A 17,085-nucleotide genomic window follows, 5' to 3' on the forward strand; every position below is an offset into this window, starting at 1 on the left:
ATTAAAATCCATGTATTAAACAATAATTATTATGAAAAGTAAACATTAAACAACCTATCATTTTTAGTAAATCATGTAGTATGTTTAATACACTTTACTCGAGACGTATTCGAGAAAACCGTGGAGTAATATTACAAGTTAACGATTGAAATATATTGGCTTACCGTTAGATGCTGAAATAACCACGCTCGAAGTATATTTGTGGCCACTTTTGGGAATATACCTCTTTTCTTTTGGTTCTTTTTTCCACCGCTGGGATCATCGTCATCCTCTCCCGTACCATCACCACTGCCAACACTGGCATTACTCGCATCACCTATGTATATAAAACAAAACATAACATAACGAGTCATTTTATTTTAATTACTAACATACGTAAATTATCAACGTCAAAAATGCAATTTTTATCCTACTGGATTTACCTTTTTATTTTTTGATAAAAAATAGAAAATTATTATGATTGTCAACATCGTAAAAATGATATACTTTAAAATCGTATCTTTAAAAAAAAAATTATCAAATATAAAATATCATAAGTACTACTTTTTGACTTTTTTTAATTAAAAAAAAAATGAAAAGAGCCTACGGTTATAAATTCGTCTGTCTGCGCGTGCAATTGGTAATTTTACGGAAGTTAGGGGTCGTAGAGCTTGTAGCCGCCGCCGTTCACCCACGCCGGCGGCACTGGTGGTGGGTAAATGTGCACCGTCGCTATCAGATTCACTACAGAAGGTGATCAATCACTGCTACCCACCCCTTCATCAATCCCACTGCATTTCTCCTTCTACTCACTTTGCCAGCCAGAATACACAAGCACACGCACATATCGTATAAATATATACAATATACATATATATACGTACACTTACACACACACCCACACACAAGCGCACAATCAAAACAATATCTCTGCCCATACTCTGCTCTCCCTTATAGTGTATATATATACCTTTTACCGTTCTACACACGTCGTGGTGACGGTGGATAACACTAAATACACGGCCGATAAGGGACCTCCACCGCCACGTGCATACGTAGCTGGATGCTGCAGCGTGTTTCCAAGATACCGTTTTATTCGAATACCGTTTTTCAACAAAAAGCTGAATAAAGCTGTTAAGTATATATTCTTACAATAAAAAATAAAACGCTTAGGACTTCTCATAATTAAGATGATTGGAAAAAATTTAAATAAGTTATAACAACGATGATGACAAGAATCGCGACATTTTATTGCATGACGATAATAATTTTTTATTTAAATTCACCAACGAATATAATAAAATATGTATAAACAACAAAAAAACAACAACAACAACAGCAACAGAATGCGCTTTCATTGCGTTGTTTTAATGTTGACTGTAGATAAAACAGCTACGCTGCACACTGCGCCAGATAAGAAATAGTTGGTGGTTGGGGACATAAACATATCATACGACTGCATATAATATAGCATAGAGTGTGTAATGACTCATACACACTAAATAAACAACAGTAGTGGTATAGTGGCGGTGAGGAGTAAAAACTGTTTATCTAATGGGTTTAGGTGTTTGTTTGTATTTGATTGGATTACAATATTATATCCGAGGGACTGACCCCCTAAACACATTAGGAAGGAAGGGTTATCTCTCTCGACCGCGCGTCGTTGTGGCGGACCCGTCGTCCCGTATCATTGTCAGAGTTCAACTTTTGAATTCGTAATTTATTATAAGTTAAGCTGCAGCACCATGCGTGTCCCCTTCCTAATGTGTTTTTGTTGCACGTCAATTAAACACGGGATTTCGGTCATAACGAATTTTTTAAAACATTCTATTGTCGAATTCCATCTGAAGACTATATACTTTGGCAAAACTAAAATTGTGTTAAAACAAAATTATTTATAAGATAACCTTACCTTCCTATATATAATAATCTATATATGTAGGTACTTCCTAGTTACTTTTAGTTGTTCTAAATCGAATACGTTAATAATCATTATTCATTAAATATCGATTAGCTCATCTGATATTAAAAAAATAATAAATAATCAAATAGAAATATTTCTTTACGAATACCTAACCTATACATGTTGATGTTATATGTTATAAGGATTGGTCAAAGAAAATGGGCGGCGGCATATTAAACAGACAAGAGAAAACGAGTTTATGGACAACGACTTTGAACAAGGCAGCCATTAAAACTAAAAAAGAAAATAACAAGTAATGAAATCGAACTCAGTGCACAACTTGAGATTACATACATGTAAAAGTATAAAATATTAATATAAATATTCCATAAAGACCTTTATGAGAATGATTGACTATAATGAATTTAACTTGTAAATATAGGTAGGTAGTGCAACCAATGCTGCGCACAATAACTAATGAGTTACTAGTTAGATATAATTTAAAATATTATAAGCTAGTTATTCTCACTAAATTCGTAAACAAATTGTTGAATAATAACGATTGTCAGTTATATAGATATTTTATTATATAAACGCTATAATATAATACATGTAATATAGTAAAATAATAATAATCATGTAATAATCTTAATCGTGGTTTCAAAGAATTTACTAAGGGGCTTAGCCACATGAAACATAAGAAAAAAATCTCAACCCCTGAGGTCCATACTAAAAAATAAAATAATAGCGTTAAAAATTACTCGAAAGTCTTATAAACGGAATATTATTGTAATACATCAACGTTAATGTCGAGAGAGAATTAACCACAAAAATATGATGATAATGATGATGATGATGGTGGCGGTGCCTTCGAGATGAAACAAGTTAAAAAAACAACAACAACAACGAAAATAACAGAATGAGAGAGAGAGAGAGAGAGAGAGAGAGAGAGAGAATCTGGCCACCAACACTATATAATATGATTAAGGTCAAAAAATGCCTGCAGACCGACAACGACCCCGACTATAATGGAATATATTATAAACGTGCGACCAGCGAGTTTAATAATTTAATGTAAACCATCTATGGCTATAATAAAGATTAAAGAACGTATTATATATAGGTAAGCTACATCATATATGGATATAAAATGAATCGATACATTTTTAACAACGGAATTGGCGCCGATCTCGTAACATTTTCAGAAAAAAATATGTTTTCAACTTTGTTCTTTGCAACGATTGTTTATTAAAATAAATATATATCATACGACATGAAAAATTCATCAACACACTAAAGAATATTACTCTTAAACATAATATGACAACGTTGTAGCATAACTTAGATTTGAAAAAATAAAAAAAACGTCTGGTAAATAACTGCAATATGTACAATAATAGAATTATATAGCTAATAATTTTACCGTTAAGCCCGTATAGGCGGGAACAAAATGCCAATCGTTTAAAATTTAAGTAAGGCAGTTTTATACTTTTCAGTTCTGCAGATTATAGAACAAGGAAACGTTTGATTTATAATGGACATTTTTCTTCGGAATGTACTATATCAGATAATAAAAATGCCTCAAATGCGTAATTTAGGGTATGTATATGTTTTAGATTTTAAATTCATCGTAAATAATACTCAATATCAAAATAATGAACAACAATCATTACTTTTTGAAAGAGAAAAAACCAAGGACGTACAGTAAATATAGTTGTCAAATATCATAGTCATAATTTACAATATTTATATTCTAATTAAAAATAAATGAAAGATGAAATTTTAATAAAAATATTCTATGCATATATAAACAAGTAGTTATTGCAGGATGCTATTACTTCTAAAATATTAATTAAGAAAACCCATGAAAACAACCACACTTCGAATAAAATGACATCAGTTTTCTAATTAAATATGATAACAAATATTCTCTATATTATAGGGGCCAACCCGAAACATTGACCTAACTACAATTCTAACCGTGTGAAAAAATGTCCCCTTTTTTCGAAAATAAATTTAATATAAGCCCTGGCAGTGTTTATTATATATTTTTTCTCCAACTTAAGATAACTACGATATTATTTGATATAGTATTATAGTTAACGCAAACCGAAACGAGAATAAGGGGGTGACCAGCGTTCGTTCATTTCCTGGCTGTCACCAACACACCTCCGTTTTACCAGTGGTCCGGTGCGCGTACTACACCTCCATTCCGCACACACAATCACCCTATTCCTACCCTTATTGAATGGTATAATATATATATATTTATACGTATACTATAATTGAGACCTCCTCACTTTATGGGCTGTTTTTGATATCATCGTCGTCGTTGCCGTTGTCAGCCTGAAAACGGTACGCGCGCACCAACCCACGTAGTAGCTGTCACATGCAGCAAGTATAAAGAGAAAATAAGTACAAACGAAAAAAGTTCCGTCGGTTGCGGTTACAAGTACCACTAATCGTATTTTCATTTCTTTCTAGCCCTTTACATATTATATACATGATACATAAATCTCAACAGCTGGATATTTCTATATGCATTCATATGAGCTATGGTATATTCGATAACGGTCATTTTTGTATTTTCAAAGGCTGTATGTAATACATAATCGACATTCGAAAATCGAAAACTGTTTATTTTTTTTGATTTAGCAATATCAGGTTCATCATCTTATATCTTTATAATCGATACATAGATAATATTATTTTAAATTAACATAACATATAACAAACCGTTAAAAATAAAATAATTCTATTAAAAAAGCAACATTATTCTCGGATTCAATAACGATCATAATTTTCACTGAATTTTCAAACTTTATAATATATAATGGTGTTTTTTTAGACGAGTGTTTCATGTTTCTCTAAGTTCATGTTCAAAGTTTCTACTTATATGTTGATTGGTCAATCAATCTCTTTCGGGATATACGAAGCAACAACAGTAATTGGCTCCTTCGAGACCAGCTGGACCCCACTACCGCAAATAGTTATCCCTTAGGGGGTTTATTATCATCGTTATTCTGTATATATCTTATAGCCACCACCATCACAACCATTTTTACACCGTTATTACAATCTCTTATTCAGTTTTAAATAAAAAAATTATAATGTAACCCACACGTATTTTAAATAAGCTTTTGATAATGGTGGGTAAACCTATTTATATAAAAATTAAATAATTCATGAAATACTATTTAACAACTTATGATAATCGAAATATACTAGAAAAATATTTTATCAATACTAATTGCAGGATTCCGAAATAAAAGTTACAAACATAGTGTAACTCCGTCGTGTTTAATATACTTATTGCTAATCAATAAACATTAAACGTGTAGAAACATGTTGTGCTAGCTTATAGGCGCATAAGTATACATTTATCTGACGCATCATATTATTACAGTTCATTGTTTATTTATTTTCTAGTTAATTGTATCAAAATATATGAAATTTAATAGGTCTCATATTTCATTCCGAATGAAATGTGGACATCAGAAGATATTTTAATTGATATCGCGTAGGTATACACGTGCCGCAGTTAGCAAATATTTTCAACAAAATGTTTGCGGAGTAAAAATGGCAAGACGAACATTATATCGTCGCCGACAACCAAAAAATTTATATATATATATATATGCGAGAGAGATGGATGGCTGCCTGGTTGACTGCATCGCGGCGCACGGCGCTCGCGCGGTCCAGGTTTTCCATGGCAACGACGACTACGTACATTGGCAAACCGGGAAATGTTTCCACACTCATACCCGCTCACCCACTACTCGACCACCCCTTCCTTCTCTCCTTTACATCCTCTATTACCCCTGATACTCTTTGACAGGGGTTTTCCATTTTTTTTTATTTAATAAAGGGCACAACAAACCTAAACGTACACGTCAAATGCTCATTTTAGTGGCGATCCTGCAGCAAACCCTTATTGACGGTCAGTAAATACCTTAAACTCATGGATATTTATATACAAAAAAAATAAAAAAAGGACGTTAATGGAGAAAAACGAGGGACACATTTTTCGTGACTTTGAATAAATTAACCTATATATTATAACGCTGTCGCATATAAAAAAAACAGTGACCTAGTTAGTGGTAAATGTAAATTATATTTATTTTATATGTACTTACACGAGTTGTAATCATTTGGGCTTCCGCCGAGGAACACAGATTGATACAGAAGACCGCGTTTCGCCGCTTCCGCAGCTGATGCCGCTCGGGCGTCTAGTGGTGGAGGCCAATCTCGCCGTTGACACCATTTACCTGAAAAATACGAACAATCACATTACGTTAACATTAATTTTAAGATAGTTATATAAAAAATTGAATATAACTATATAATATATAAGCATCGAATATATCGAATAATACTAACGTTAAATTAATAGGCTTATACATGATAATTTAAAAAAATACTAAATTTGTAATAATAATACAAAATATCACTTAATCTGACTAAATAATATTTTTAATAACCTTTATGTGTGTGTAAAATATTCGTATAGGTATGTATAAGTATATAGATGTGCCTGTACCTGTGTGAAGAAAGAATTAAGTCGGACAAGACAACCTATAATTTTAAAACTGGTATTTTTAAACGCGTAAAACGTTAAAAAATAATAATATCTGTCATGTCCATTTCGACTGTTACGAGCTGTCGTCCGAAGGGGTATTTATTTGTATTTATGGGAGGAGATTTCGAAAGCGATAATTACGAGTTTGGAAAAAAATCTATTAAAACCACTGCAATCGTATACATTATTTTATACTTACGGTGATAATAAAGAAAATACTATTTTTTATGTACCTATATATATATATATATATTGCAAGCGCGCACTTGTATGAGTGTGTACCGTATATTATGTATATATGTTTGGAGTTTCGGGCCATAAAAATATATGTTTATAATATGTAATTTATTTAATTATTTATTTGTTCCAAATCAATACTTTCAATTATAACTACATACACATATACACACATTTACAACAATATACATGATTCTATTTAATACATATAACTATTCGTATTTCATATATATTATAGTAACACATAACTGAGGTTTGAGAGGCGAGTGGTTTACGTCATCTTTGCAGAAAATATTATAAATATTAGGTATATAGGGGATTATCATCGATTAAACGAGGAATTGAAAATCGATAATTTTGTATTAGCATGATAAGACCTAAAAATGTTTTGTTTCCAAGTCATTTTAATTGAAAAATATTTAAATTGAAACGATCGGCAAAGACTTTTCAGAAAGAAAAAAAATCCGGTCACGTCATGACTTTGTATTGCCAGATGTCGTGTGTTTCGTTGCACACTGAATACAAAATGTGCCATCACCCGTCATCAAATTTTATATGCACGTGCGTGAATAACACGCCGTTTATTATTCTATAACAAATAAGGCCAAATGTGTTTATTTAGTAATATTTTATCATAGAGAGCGTATAGAACAAGACTATAACTATATGCTTACAACGATGTCCGAAGAGATACGCCGGTACGCGCAATATTTCAAATCCACAATAAGAACAAAAAAACAATTGACCTCCACATATTTTTTTCATTGTATGTAGTGTTTCGTTCTCAAATACCAACCAAAAATTAAAATAATAACATATATTGGATTTGTGTCCATACAACTAAAGAAGAACGACGAAGAAGCTCGTATACAAACCATATAGGTAACATGTAGTATATAATATATGCACACTTTACCTATTTATTATTATAGCTGTTTTAAGAATCAAATAGAAGCATGCAACATTCCACGTAGAATAACTCACGTTCGGAAAAAATATTCTAAGCAATATTGATTGAGAAAAATAATTCAACGGAAAATATTTAAATCATTATAAATAACGATGTAATTTAATATTTATCATTGTTATTATTATTACCTTTTGAACGTTTAAAGATTAACATTTTTCAAAATAATATACGTCAAAATTCCCTCTAGGCAGTTACAACAACCTCCGCTGAGTCAACCGCACTTAGATCTCCTCTCAGACTACATGCAGGTAATCCTACTGCGGTGTCGACCTTCTATATATTTTAAAAAATATATTCCCATAAATCAATTTAGTATTTTTTGGATACAAAAAAATATGTATACGTACACATTATGTGCGGTTAAATTTTTACAGCGGGGCTCCGTCGATTTGAAACTAGTAAAATAATAATAATAACAAAAACGCTCCAAGCTGTCAGTCGACTAAAGAAAGTGTGTGTGTGTGTGTGTGTGTGTGTGTGTACAGTATATTTTGTGTATAATATAGTCGGATGATGGAAGTACTAAAATAATTTTAATAATAATATTATTGTTATCATTATCGTTATTATTATTATTATCATTATTATATTATTATTATTATATCCGAATGGTACTGTAATGCGCGCACGTTACAATGATTGACGGGTGTTTTATTTTTCCGAGAGAGAAACGAAGAGAAAGACGTACGCGATACGTCCATGCGTCTCTCACACGCCAATCCAGGCACAGAGTACGGAGTCAAGAGGTCAAACTCATACTACCGGCTCGAGGAGACGATGAGGAGTGGAATAAGTTCTGACAACGTGCACACGCGAAATAGACGCCCTCGTGACGACCATGATCACGACGATGGAGACGACGGTGATGATGATGTTGATCATTATAAAGATGACGGTGTAGTAAAGTTACGGGGCCGGAGCCGGAGCGCGGTGGTAATAAAAATAATAATGATAATAATAAGAAGAAGAAGAAACGAAAATAATAATAATAATAATAATAATACGAACTAAAATTCATTTTCTAAAACGAGTTCTATTATTTCTACACGCGACGCATTACATATATTAGGTATAGTATGGTCGTAGTGTATATAATACGTACAAAGTGTATATGGCCCTGCAGTCTGCGTACACGATGATAATCCTACACGTCTACAGCGTGTGTGCTGAGAGTGCGGAGACCTCGACAAGACTAAGCAACGTTAACAAAGTTTACAAACTTATCGGACACACTGTATAATGTAAATATAATATACGTTTAAAAAACAGTACATGTATATTATATTTTAATGTTTTCATTAAGAAAGAATAGAGAACGCGACTGGTCACGAATTTTGGACATCTCAAAACTGTACTTGGCTATCGTCATCGTCTCTCGTAGGTACGATCCTCATAATACATATTTATTTTTATTTTTTTGTTTGTCTGCATTCATAATATATTCTCCGTACAAAACGCTTAAGATATATACATTATACACAATAAATTGTTATTCACAATATATTATTTAGTATAATAATATGATGAACGAAATGAAACAAAACTCCCGAGCGCACAAGTCGCCAATTACGAGACGAAAGGCGATTTTTCGATTTTTCTTTTCTTGTGCAACCAACAAAAGAGATAAGATGTAAGATAAAATACAAATAAAAGATGGAAGGCAAGAAAAACACGACCGCGGCATATTATATATGGTAAGAAAAACTGTCTCCATTCTCTTTTGTGTACATATATGTATAACTACAGAGTAGACTCCTTTAAAAATTACCATACAATAATCGCCGCCGCTGTCGTTGTCGTCGTAAACAGACGTTAACGAATAACATTATCTCACACACGGCGGTAATTACAACGCTATATTATTATAGGATGTACCTATACATATATAATATATATGTACCTATTATATTGTTCGCACGAGTGACACACTATACGCGGCTATCGTGTATATGATGTTTTTACGTATAATTATTAATAATATAAAAAATGTTAGGTATATAGAAACCTTACAAGCGTTGTATACACCGCGTTTTCTTTTTACGTATTATGTATATGCAAATATATTATGTACACGCATCGGCGATTCGTTAATATATTACATATGTATGTATTTTTAATTCGTAACGGCCGTACCACGATAATTTTAACATTTGTTTGATAAATATATTTTATATACTCGAGAAATCAATATGAAGTTCAAACGCGAAAATAAGTTGTCAATTATAATATTTTATGTCCGGCATTGCATCGTTTTTTACTGTACCACGCCAGTAAAATGTATATAAAGACGTGACATGTTATTATATTAATATATCTTTTTGTTCACAGTAATATCAATGTGAAAATATTATTATTATATATATAATATTATCATCATTCATCGTTTTCGTTCCACACAATTTCTTCCTAATTCTTCCTACCTACCGACAATAATCATAATATATCCGGTTTGTAAACTTATATTATTACTTACAAATATATCTTTGTTCGATTAGTATCTACATTTAATACATAGGTCGTGGTTTATATAGATACTTTTCTATACATTATGTGTATACGCGTATTATATACGAGATTCGGCCAAAGCATTACTACAGCACCAACACCGCGGATAACCACCGTCGGTTCCGAGTTAAATGAGCCATCACAGCAGGCTTTATACATATATATACGAGTTTTCTTTAATTCTATAAAGAAATAAAAATAATTCGTCCGTGGTGGTAATCATGGGAATTATGTGTGTGTGTGTGTCATTTTTATTGTGTCCGTTGCCGGAAGACACCCACCTATTTACTATACAGCCACGAAGACGACGATGATATTTTCCATGGTTTTTCTCATCGCGTCGTGTCCTGTTTTGTCGTGGTAGAATAATCGCGGGTATACACACACTTTAACAGCTTCCGGCGTTTTTAATAAAATGTTTTCTTTCTGTTATGGTCGTGGTTGAGGTGGGGGGGATATACATAGTAATGCGTGTATATTTCACGCTGAAGACGATGCAAAAATAAATTGTATGATAAAAACGGTTTGTACTTCAGCAGCCAGTCCTCGTGGAGAAATATCAAAATTGACGTTCACAATGGTGAAATTTGCAAAAAAATTGAACAAGCATAACTTTTCTCGGGGGTATTATTATATTGTATTACTATATGCGCATAAATTCTCGAGGAAACCTTATGTTATATAGAGTTTCATGTTACTGCAATAACGCGATTATGAAGTTTTCATTTAATGTAACCGTTACTCTTATAGTTTAAACAAACGTAACATACAGAATCTGTCTACAGTAAAATTATTACTCATCTACGAAAATGTAGGAACAGCCGGTGTTTTCAATTTTTAATTTTATAAGGTTATCTCTGAGACCATATTATATAAAAAATTAAATGATGTTTTTAATTCTTTAATTTTGTATTACATTATATATATAAATACTTGTGTTTTTGTTTTATTAATTCATAAAACTTTATGGAAAAAGATATAATTTCATGCTATAAATAAAAATATTTTTAATAAACTGTCAAGAAAGATAAGAAAATGAAGGTTTAATCTCAAAATTTAGTCCCTGTATAAAACTGAAACTGAAGTACTTTGTTTGGCCTATACTGACGCTAATAAGGGATATTAATGTTTCTTGTTTTTGCCGCAGCTGAGAATCCACTAACACGATCTCGCCAATTCAATTACAGTTGATGGATTTTTGTTGTAGAAGTATAAATATATATATATATATATATAGAAAAATGTGCCCCCCCCCCAACTAAAAGTAAATGTATTTGAAAACAATAGACAAGAAATGAATCAATTATAGGTACCTATATAGTATATATACCGCACGAGAAAACAACTATATAAGATAATAATTGAAGAAACTAATTCGAACTAGAAAATATAAGTAGGTACATCAAAGCATTCAAAGCATGGTGATTCAATAGTACAATTACTGTTAGATTTCAGCGATATCATCATGTTATGAAGTATTTGGTAGTTTTTCATAACTCGATGCTTTTCCTAATATGATAAAATCATGTAAATTATTTTACGAAAGGTTAACCACCAAAATTGACAACAATTATGTTGATATCATTATTAATAATAATAGTAACAACAACAACATTAATAATTTATAGTTTGAAGAAAAATTATATTATGATAATTGGAATGGTTAACAAAGCGATGATGATCGTTGCGTGATCGCGAGGTGTACAATTGCTCGGTCAGTTGTATCGTATCCTGTAATTACGTGCGTCTCCTCATCATAATGCCGTAATGACATTAATCTTTTGACATGACGACTGCGAGGATAGACGGAAACATAGAGCAAAGCGACCAACTCCCTGTTGACGGCAGCGATTCGACAAAAATACGTCACGCCATTTATTATGGAGGCGGCGATGGTGAAACCACCAATTACCATTACGTGCAGTGATAATAGGTATGTAGTGGTGGCGTAATAACTGTAATTGTTTATTTTACAATCGTAATTTTGGGGTACAATGAAATGTGTCGTCGAAAAAAAACTCAATGGTAAGCTTGCGTCGTCTCCGCCCTGCTCTATAACCGTTAACCACGTTAGATGTAAATTGTATTGACATAATACCACTCCCCCCCCCCCCCCCCGTTGGAAAAATTGCCACAATATTGTAGATGTAGAATAAAGTTTAGTACATTGAATTTTTTATATAATGCATTTTGTTTATTGAAAACTGAATACGAATCTATAAATGTACATTTACGATGAGGTTATTTGGCATTTTATCAGACTATAGAAGTAAAACAGAAGAGAGAGAATAATATGATTCTACACCAGTTCGTAAACGTCATAATGTATATATTATTATAAATTATAATAACGGAAGTAAAATTAGTTCGTGATTGTGCTGCGTCGCCGCACCGCTGTGCGAGCAGCGTGCGTATATCGCAATTAAGACCAATCGTTTTATAATCAAATATTAATTAAGAAAAAAATCGTTGTCAATAAAATCGAAACCGATCGAGATTGTAATTGAAATAGCAGTTTGCTAATGTTAACACAGCGATTTTGGACGTGTCGTCGTTTCTGTCCGTCAAGGACCCCCCTAGCATAAATAATAATAATTATTTATTATTAGTAATAATATTGTACCATTTAATAATAATAATAATAATAATATGCAGAGCACATCGTCGACAAGCGATCTCACAAGTTTTTCCACTTGTAAACAATACCGTGTAGACGACGTGATATTATTATATTGTTACCCAATGGTTTTTGTCACGCGATTTGGTCACACGGAAAAAAGTCGATACTGTTTTCAGAAATCCCAAATAATATTACATTATATTATACCTTTGTTCTTTTTTAACAAACCTTTTGCTCGCGACGACGGTCTTATTATTATATCGGTTCAATTTCAATACATCGCGTGTGCGTGCCTATATATTTTATATTTTTGTACCTAGGTGTTGTACAATATTTTTATTGAGTTAACTAGCTGCAGTATACGAGTAGGTATATTGGTGAGAGACTATATTATATTATGCCGCTACTGTTGGTGTTCTAAGAAAAAAATATACGGAATAAGATGGTATCAACGCCTAATAATTATGATTATAATATATTCATTTCAAAATTAATTAAAATTTAATTATCGACAGTGAGTATCATGTAAAAATATGATGATTAAGCAGCGACGATGCGTTATTTTTCCGGTTATAGTGGGCGTGTTCTCTCAATAATGTTTTTACCTGCGTGGTTTTTAATACTGTTGGTGAAAAAAAGAACTGCTATACGTCTAGGATGCGTCCGCTTTTTTTTTAATGTTAGGTTTTATAATTGATTCGTATATACCACATAATAAATGAAAATAATACGAATTAAAATAATCAATGTTTTTTATTAAATATTCTAAAGAATAAGGACTTTTCTTTTAAGAAAAATATTCGAGAGCATAATATATACATAAGATTATTATTAAAATATAACGTAATCGATTGGAAGTATGAAGAAAAAAAGGAACGGAATCGTTATTTATTTTGGTATACTGAATAATAATGAGCAATTTGCCCTGCGCTCACTCAAACGCGCATTTTTTATGAGACAAAATAGAAAAGAAGAGAGAAATGAATAACAAACTCGCGGCCCACATTCGCTCAGATAACGAGAATGTAGAAATATTTCACCTCGATAAGTTTTTTTTTAACTTTTTATTATTTGCCGCGTGTAGACTTTAATTTCAGCTCACGACAATCCCCTTGCCCCGGGGAAATATAATGGTATACATAATATAAACTACTACCACGTAAATGGGTCTTTTTTTCTTTCCATCATCCCTTCTCTAACGTCTTCACACACATACAACCACAATATGATTGCACATCGCATGCATGCATACATATATATACATAAACAATATACATATAAAAACACGTATACACTATATACATATAATATGTATATATATAAGACTACGGCGCAACGGCGGTCACGAAAACATATAATTCGATAAGTGAAAATATCGACTGGCCCCTGCTCTACTACCACTACTAACACCGCTGCCCCGGCAAAAGCACTTACAAAAAAAACAATGAAAAAACATAATCCAATCCATTCGCTTAATAAATTAAAGGGCGCTGACGGTGTTTTTTTATACTTCTAAAAGCCTCTACAACGTTGTTTTGGGCGTAATTCGTTTAGATCCATTAATATTATTGTATTCTCTATAAATATATTATATTTATAAATACAACGTTATAAGTAAAATCTAAGACATGAAGTTGGATTTGTCTTATGGGCGTTACTATTAATGATTAAAAACAAAAATAATTTAAAAAATAAACGATGACGATTATACCCCAAATTAAAGATATATAATATAAAAATATACTATTTTATATATAATATGTCATATACATAATATCTTATAATAATATGTACATTTTTTAATAGAAGGTCGAGAGTATATTTAATGTGTGGGTAGGTACGTCGTTATACGTTTAGGCGCATCGAATCAAGTAAGTCATAAAAAAAAATTACGAACGATTTAAAAACGTCAATTCGTCGAGATAAATAAGCTATAAAAACAGATTGGTCAATAACGATAAACAACGAATACTATAGAGAAAGAAAGTTGCGACCGTATATGACGAGTATTGCAATCAATTTAAGGGCGTGCGAGCAATCCCGCTGAAAAAAAAATAAACCAAAAAGGGGGAGTGCCGCACAAGTTGATTGACTTAAACGCAGCTTTGTTCTTTTAACCACGAAACACACAGCATGAAGTCGCACAACGCGGAAAACCACACATTACGTGTATATACCTTTAAGGATAGTACACACGAAGGTATACAAAATGAATGCATGTGGATTTTTTTAGTATTTTATTCAGTGGCGAGGTAAAGAAAAAAATGCAAAACCGTACTGTTTACGAGAGGAGGAGGAAACGTGACTTGAACAGTCAAGACGGATTTAATGGAACTTTTCCATTGCGCCGTCGACGATAAAACCCCTGGCTATATTATAGGTACAATATATATATATATATATATGATGACGATGATGGCGTACGCGTGCAACGGAAGACCTGAGGAGCAAATATTCATTTTCGATCGAAAAAAAAAATCCCGAGTGTCGTATTATATTATTATAATGTAGATGGTGTACTAAAAACACGGTCAGCTATTTTTTGAAGTGCGGACATAAGACGAAGGAAAGTGCGTCGTTTACTTACCACGGAATGCATTAACACTGTAAAAGATTTGGCCGACTTTACTTGTACACTTACCCAATTCTGAAAACAAAAAAAAAACAAAAAATCTCATTAATACATTTGATTTGGATATAGCTACGTGGTATTTTATAATCATTAACAAATTATTCGAAAGTAATCAATTTTAATTATTAAAAAAAAAAATTGGTAATCATTTTTGTTTTTTTTTCTCTAAAGTAGCACCAGCAGTAGGTATATATATTATTATTATTATGAGGTCTACAACACTATATGTACAGCGTAAGTAGTTGAAATGTAGGCGTGGTTATAGCCATGACGTAAGATAACAATCGCACTTGTTTCCACCATAGGACCACCGCGTTTTGTTCTATGTCTATATAATGATGGGCGTTGTTGTTTAACGCTATAGGTATAACATAATTATTACCGTTATATTATTGTGTATGTATAGCCGATATTCGAATGCGTTTGTATTGCCGGCGCACTATACGCAAATCGTCAACGCGTTCGGCACCATATGACAACAACCATAATCGAAACTTGAATCCAATGTAAGTACCTACTTAGGCTAAAACGCGTACGTATATATAAATAAGAACTTGAAAACCATGTATATAAGTGTGTGTGTATCTATGAAGAAATGTAACAACAATTTGACCCTTGCACCGCGTCGGACGGTTATATCGTGCGGCGAGAAGTACGCCTGTCAAATATCCACATGCCAGTACCGCCGGGGCGGCCGTTTCCATTGACCGTTTCGCCGCGGCGCGGCGTATTAGGAGAAGACTCTCAGTCGAAAAGGTCAAAAAAAAAACCGAAGGAAAAATATGTACGTGGTGACTCAATAACATATAGTCGACGGCTAAAGGAATGTTGTCAGATCCAGATGTTATTTCAGTTAGAGAACAGAGCACTGGGCTGCGCCGTGCTGCTATACAGTACCCCGCCGCGTTTTCTAAATCCCATAGGTTATACTTTCGTTTTCTCGATGTTGCATGTTACCTCTCCTCTTCTTCTTGTATTCTCTTCCTGACGATGAGTTGATGGGTCATGTAGATAACGTTTGGTTTAACAATTATTATCATCATCCCATCGACTGTTGTATGACTGTATATATACACACTCACATATAAATATAGATATATACTTATGTTTATATCGTATAATGTATATACTATATATATAATATAAATAAAAGGAATGTAACAACGTTCGAGTCGGTTCTAGAAGAATTTCTCCCACATTTTACAAAACAAACCGAGTAAAATAATAAACTAAACGAAAAGATATGTTTTGTCTCTTACACGGAATGAAGAAATTGTGGAATAACAAAGACAACGGGACCTCTCAATAAAAATCGTTCTCCTATATATAGAAAACCAAGTTCTGCATACTCGTCCGACACCTTATAATAAAGCCAATGTGTGTGTGTATAATATTTGTAAAACCAGTTTACAAGTCTCATGTTCGTTGTCGTCGTCGTCGTCGTCGTCTCTTATATATACGCTCACATTTACATTCAACTGTTTGCATATTATATATTATATATATGTATGTGAGTGTGCGTATAAATGTATATAGTTGCGGTTTTTTCTCTCTATTTCTCTGCCGTCTTTTTAAGCAGAAAAATGTCCATATGTTATGTGTATAATGTATATAGGTATATTTTATTGTACGGTGCACATATTGTATATTATATTATTAT

At 32.5% G+C, this 17,085-nt stretch overlaps 1 protein-coding gene across 2 annotated transcripts in view; it reads right to left on the reverse strand.

Annotated features, from left to right (window-relative positions):
• Positions 1 to 17,085, reverse strand: part of LOC111034366 (homeobox protein homothorax-like) — a 92,880-nt gene that overhangs the window by 32,265 nt on the left and 43,530 nt on the right. For both annotated transcript variants that reach the window (XM_022315549.1, XM_022315548.1), the window contains exons 8-10: positions 15,435 to 15,440; positions 6,019 to 6,150; positions 165 to 316 (exon numbers count right to left, since the gene is read on the reverse strand). In XM_022315549.1, coding sequence (XP_022171241.1) covers positions 165 to 316; positions 6,019 to 6,150; positions 15,435 to 15,440 — 290 coding nt within the window. The remainder of the gene's footprint in view (positions 1 to 164; positions 317 to 6,018; positions 6,151 to 15,434; positions 15,441 to 17,085) is intronic.

Source organism: Myzus persicae, unplaced genomic scaffold (assembly GCF_001856785.1).
Source record: "Myzus persicae strain clone G006 unplaced genomic scaffold, MPER_G0061.0, whole genome shotgun sequence".
NCBI lineage: Eukaryota > Metazoa > Arthropoda > Insecta > Hemiptera > Aphididae > Myzus > Myzus persicae.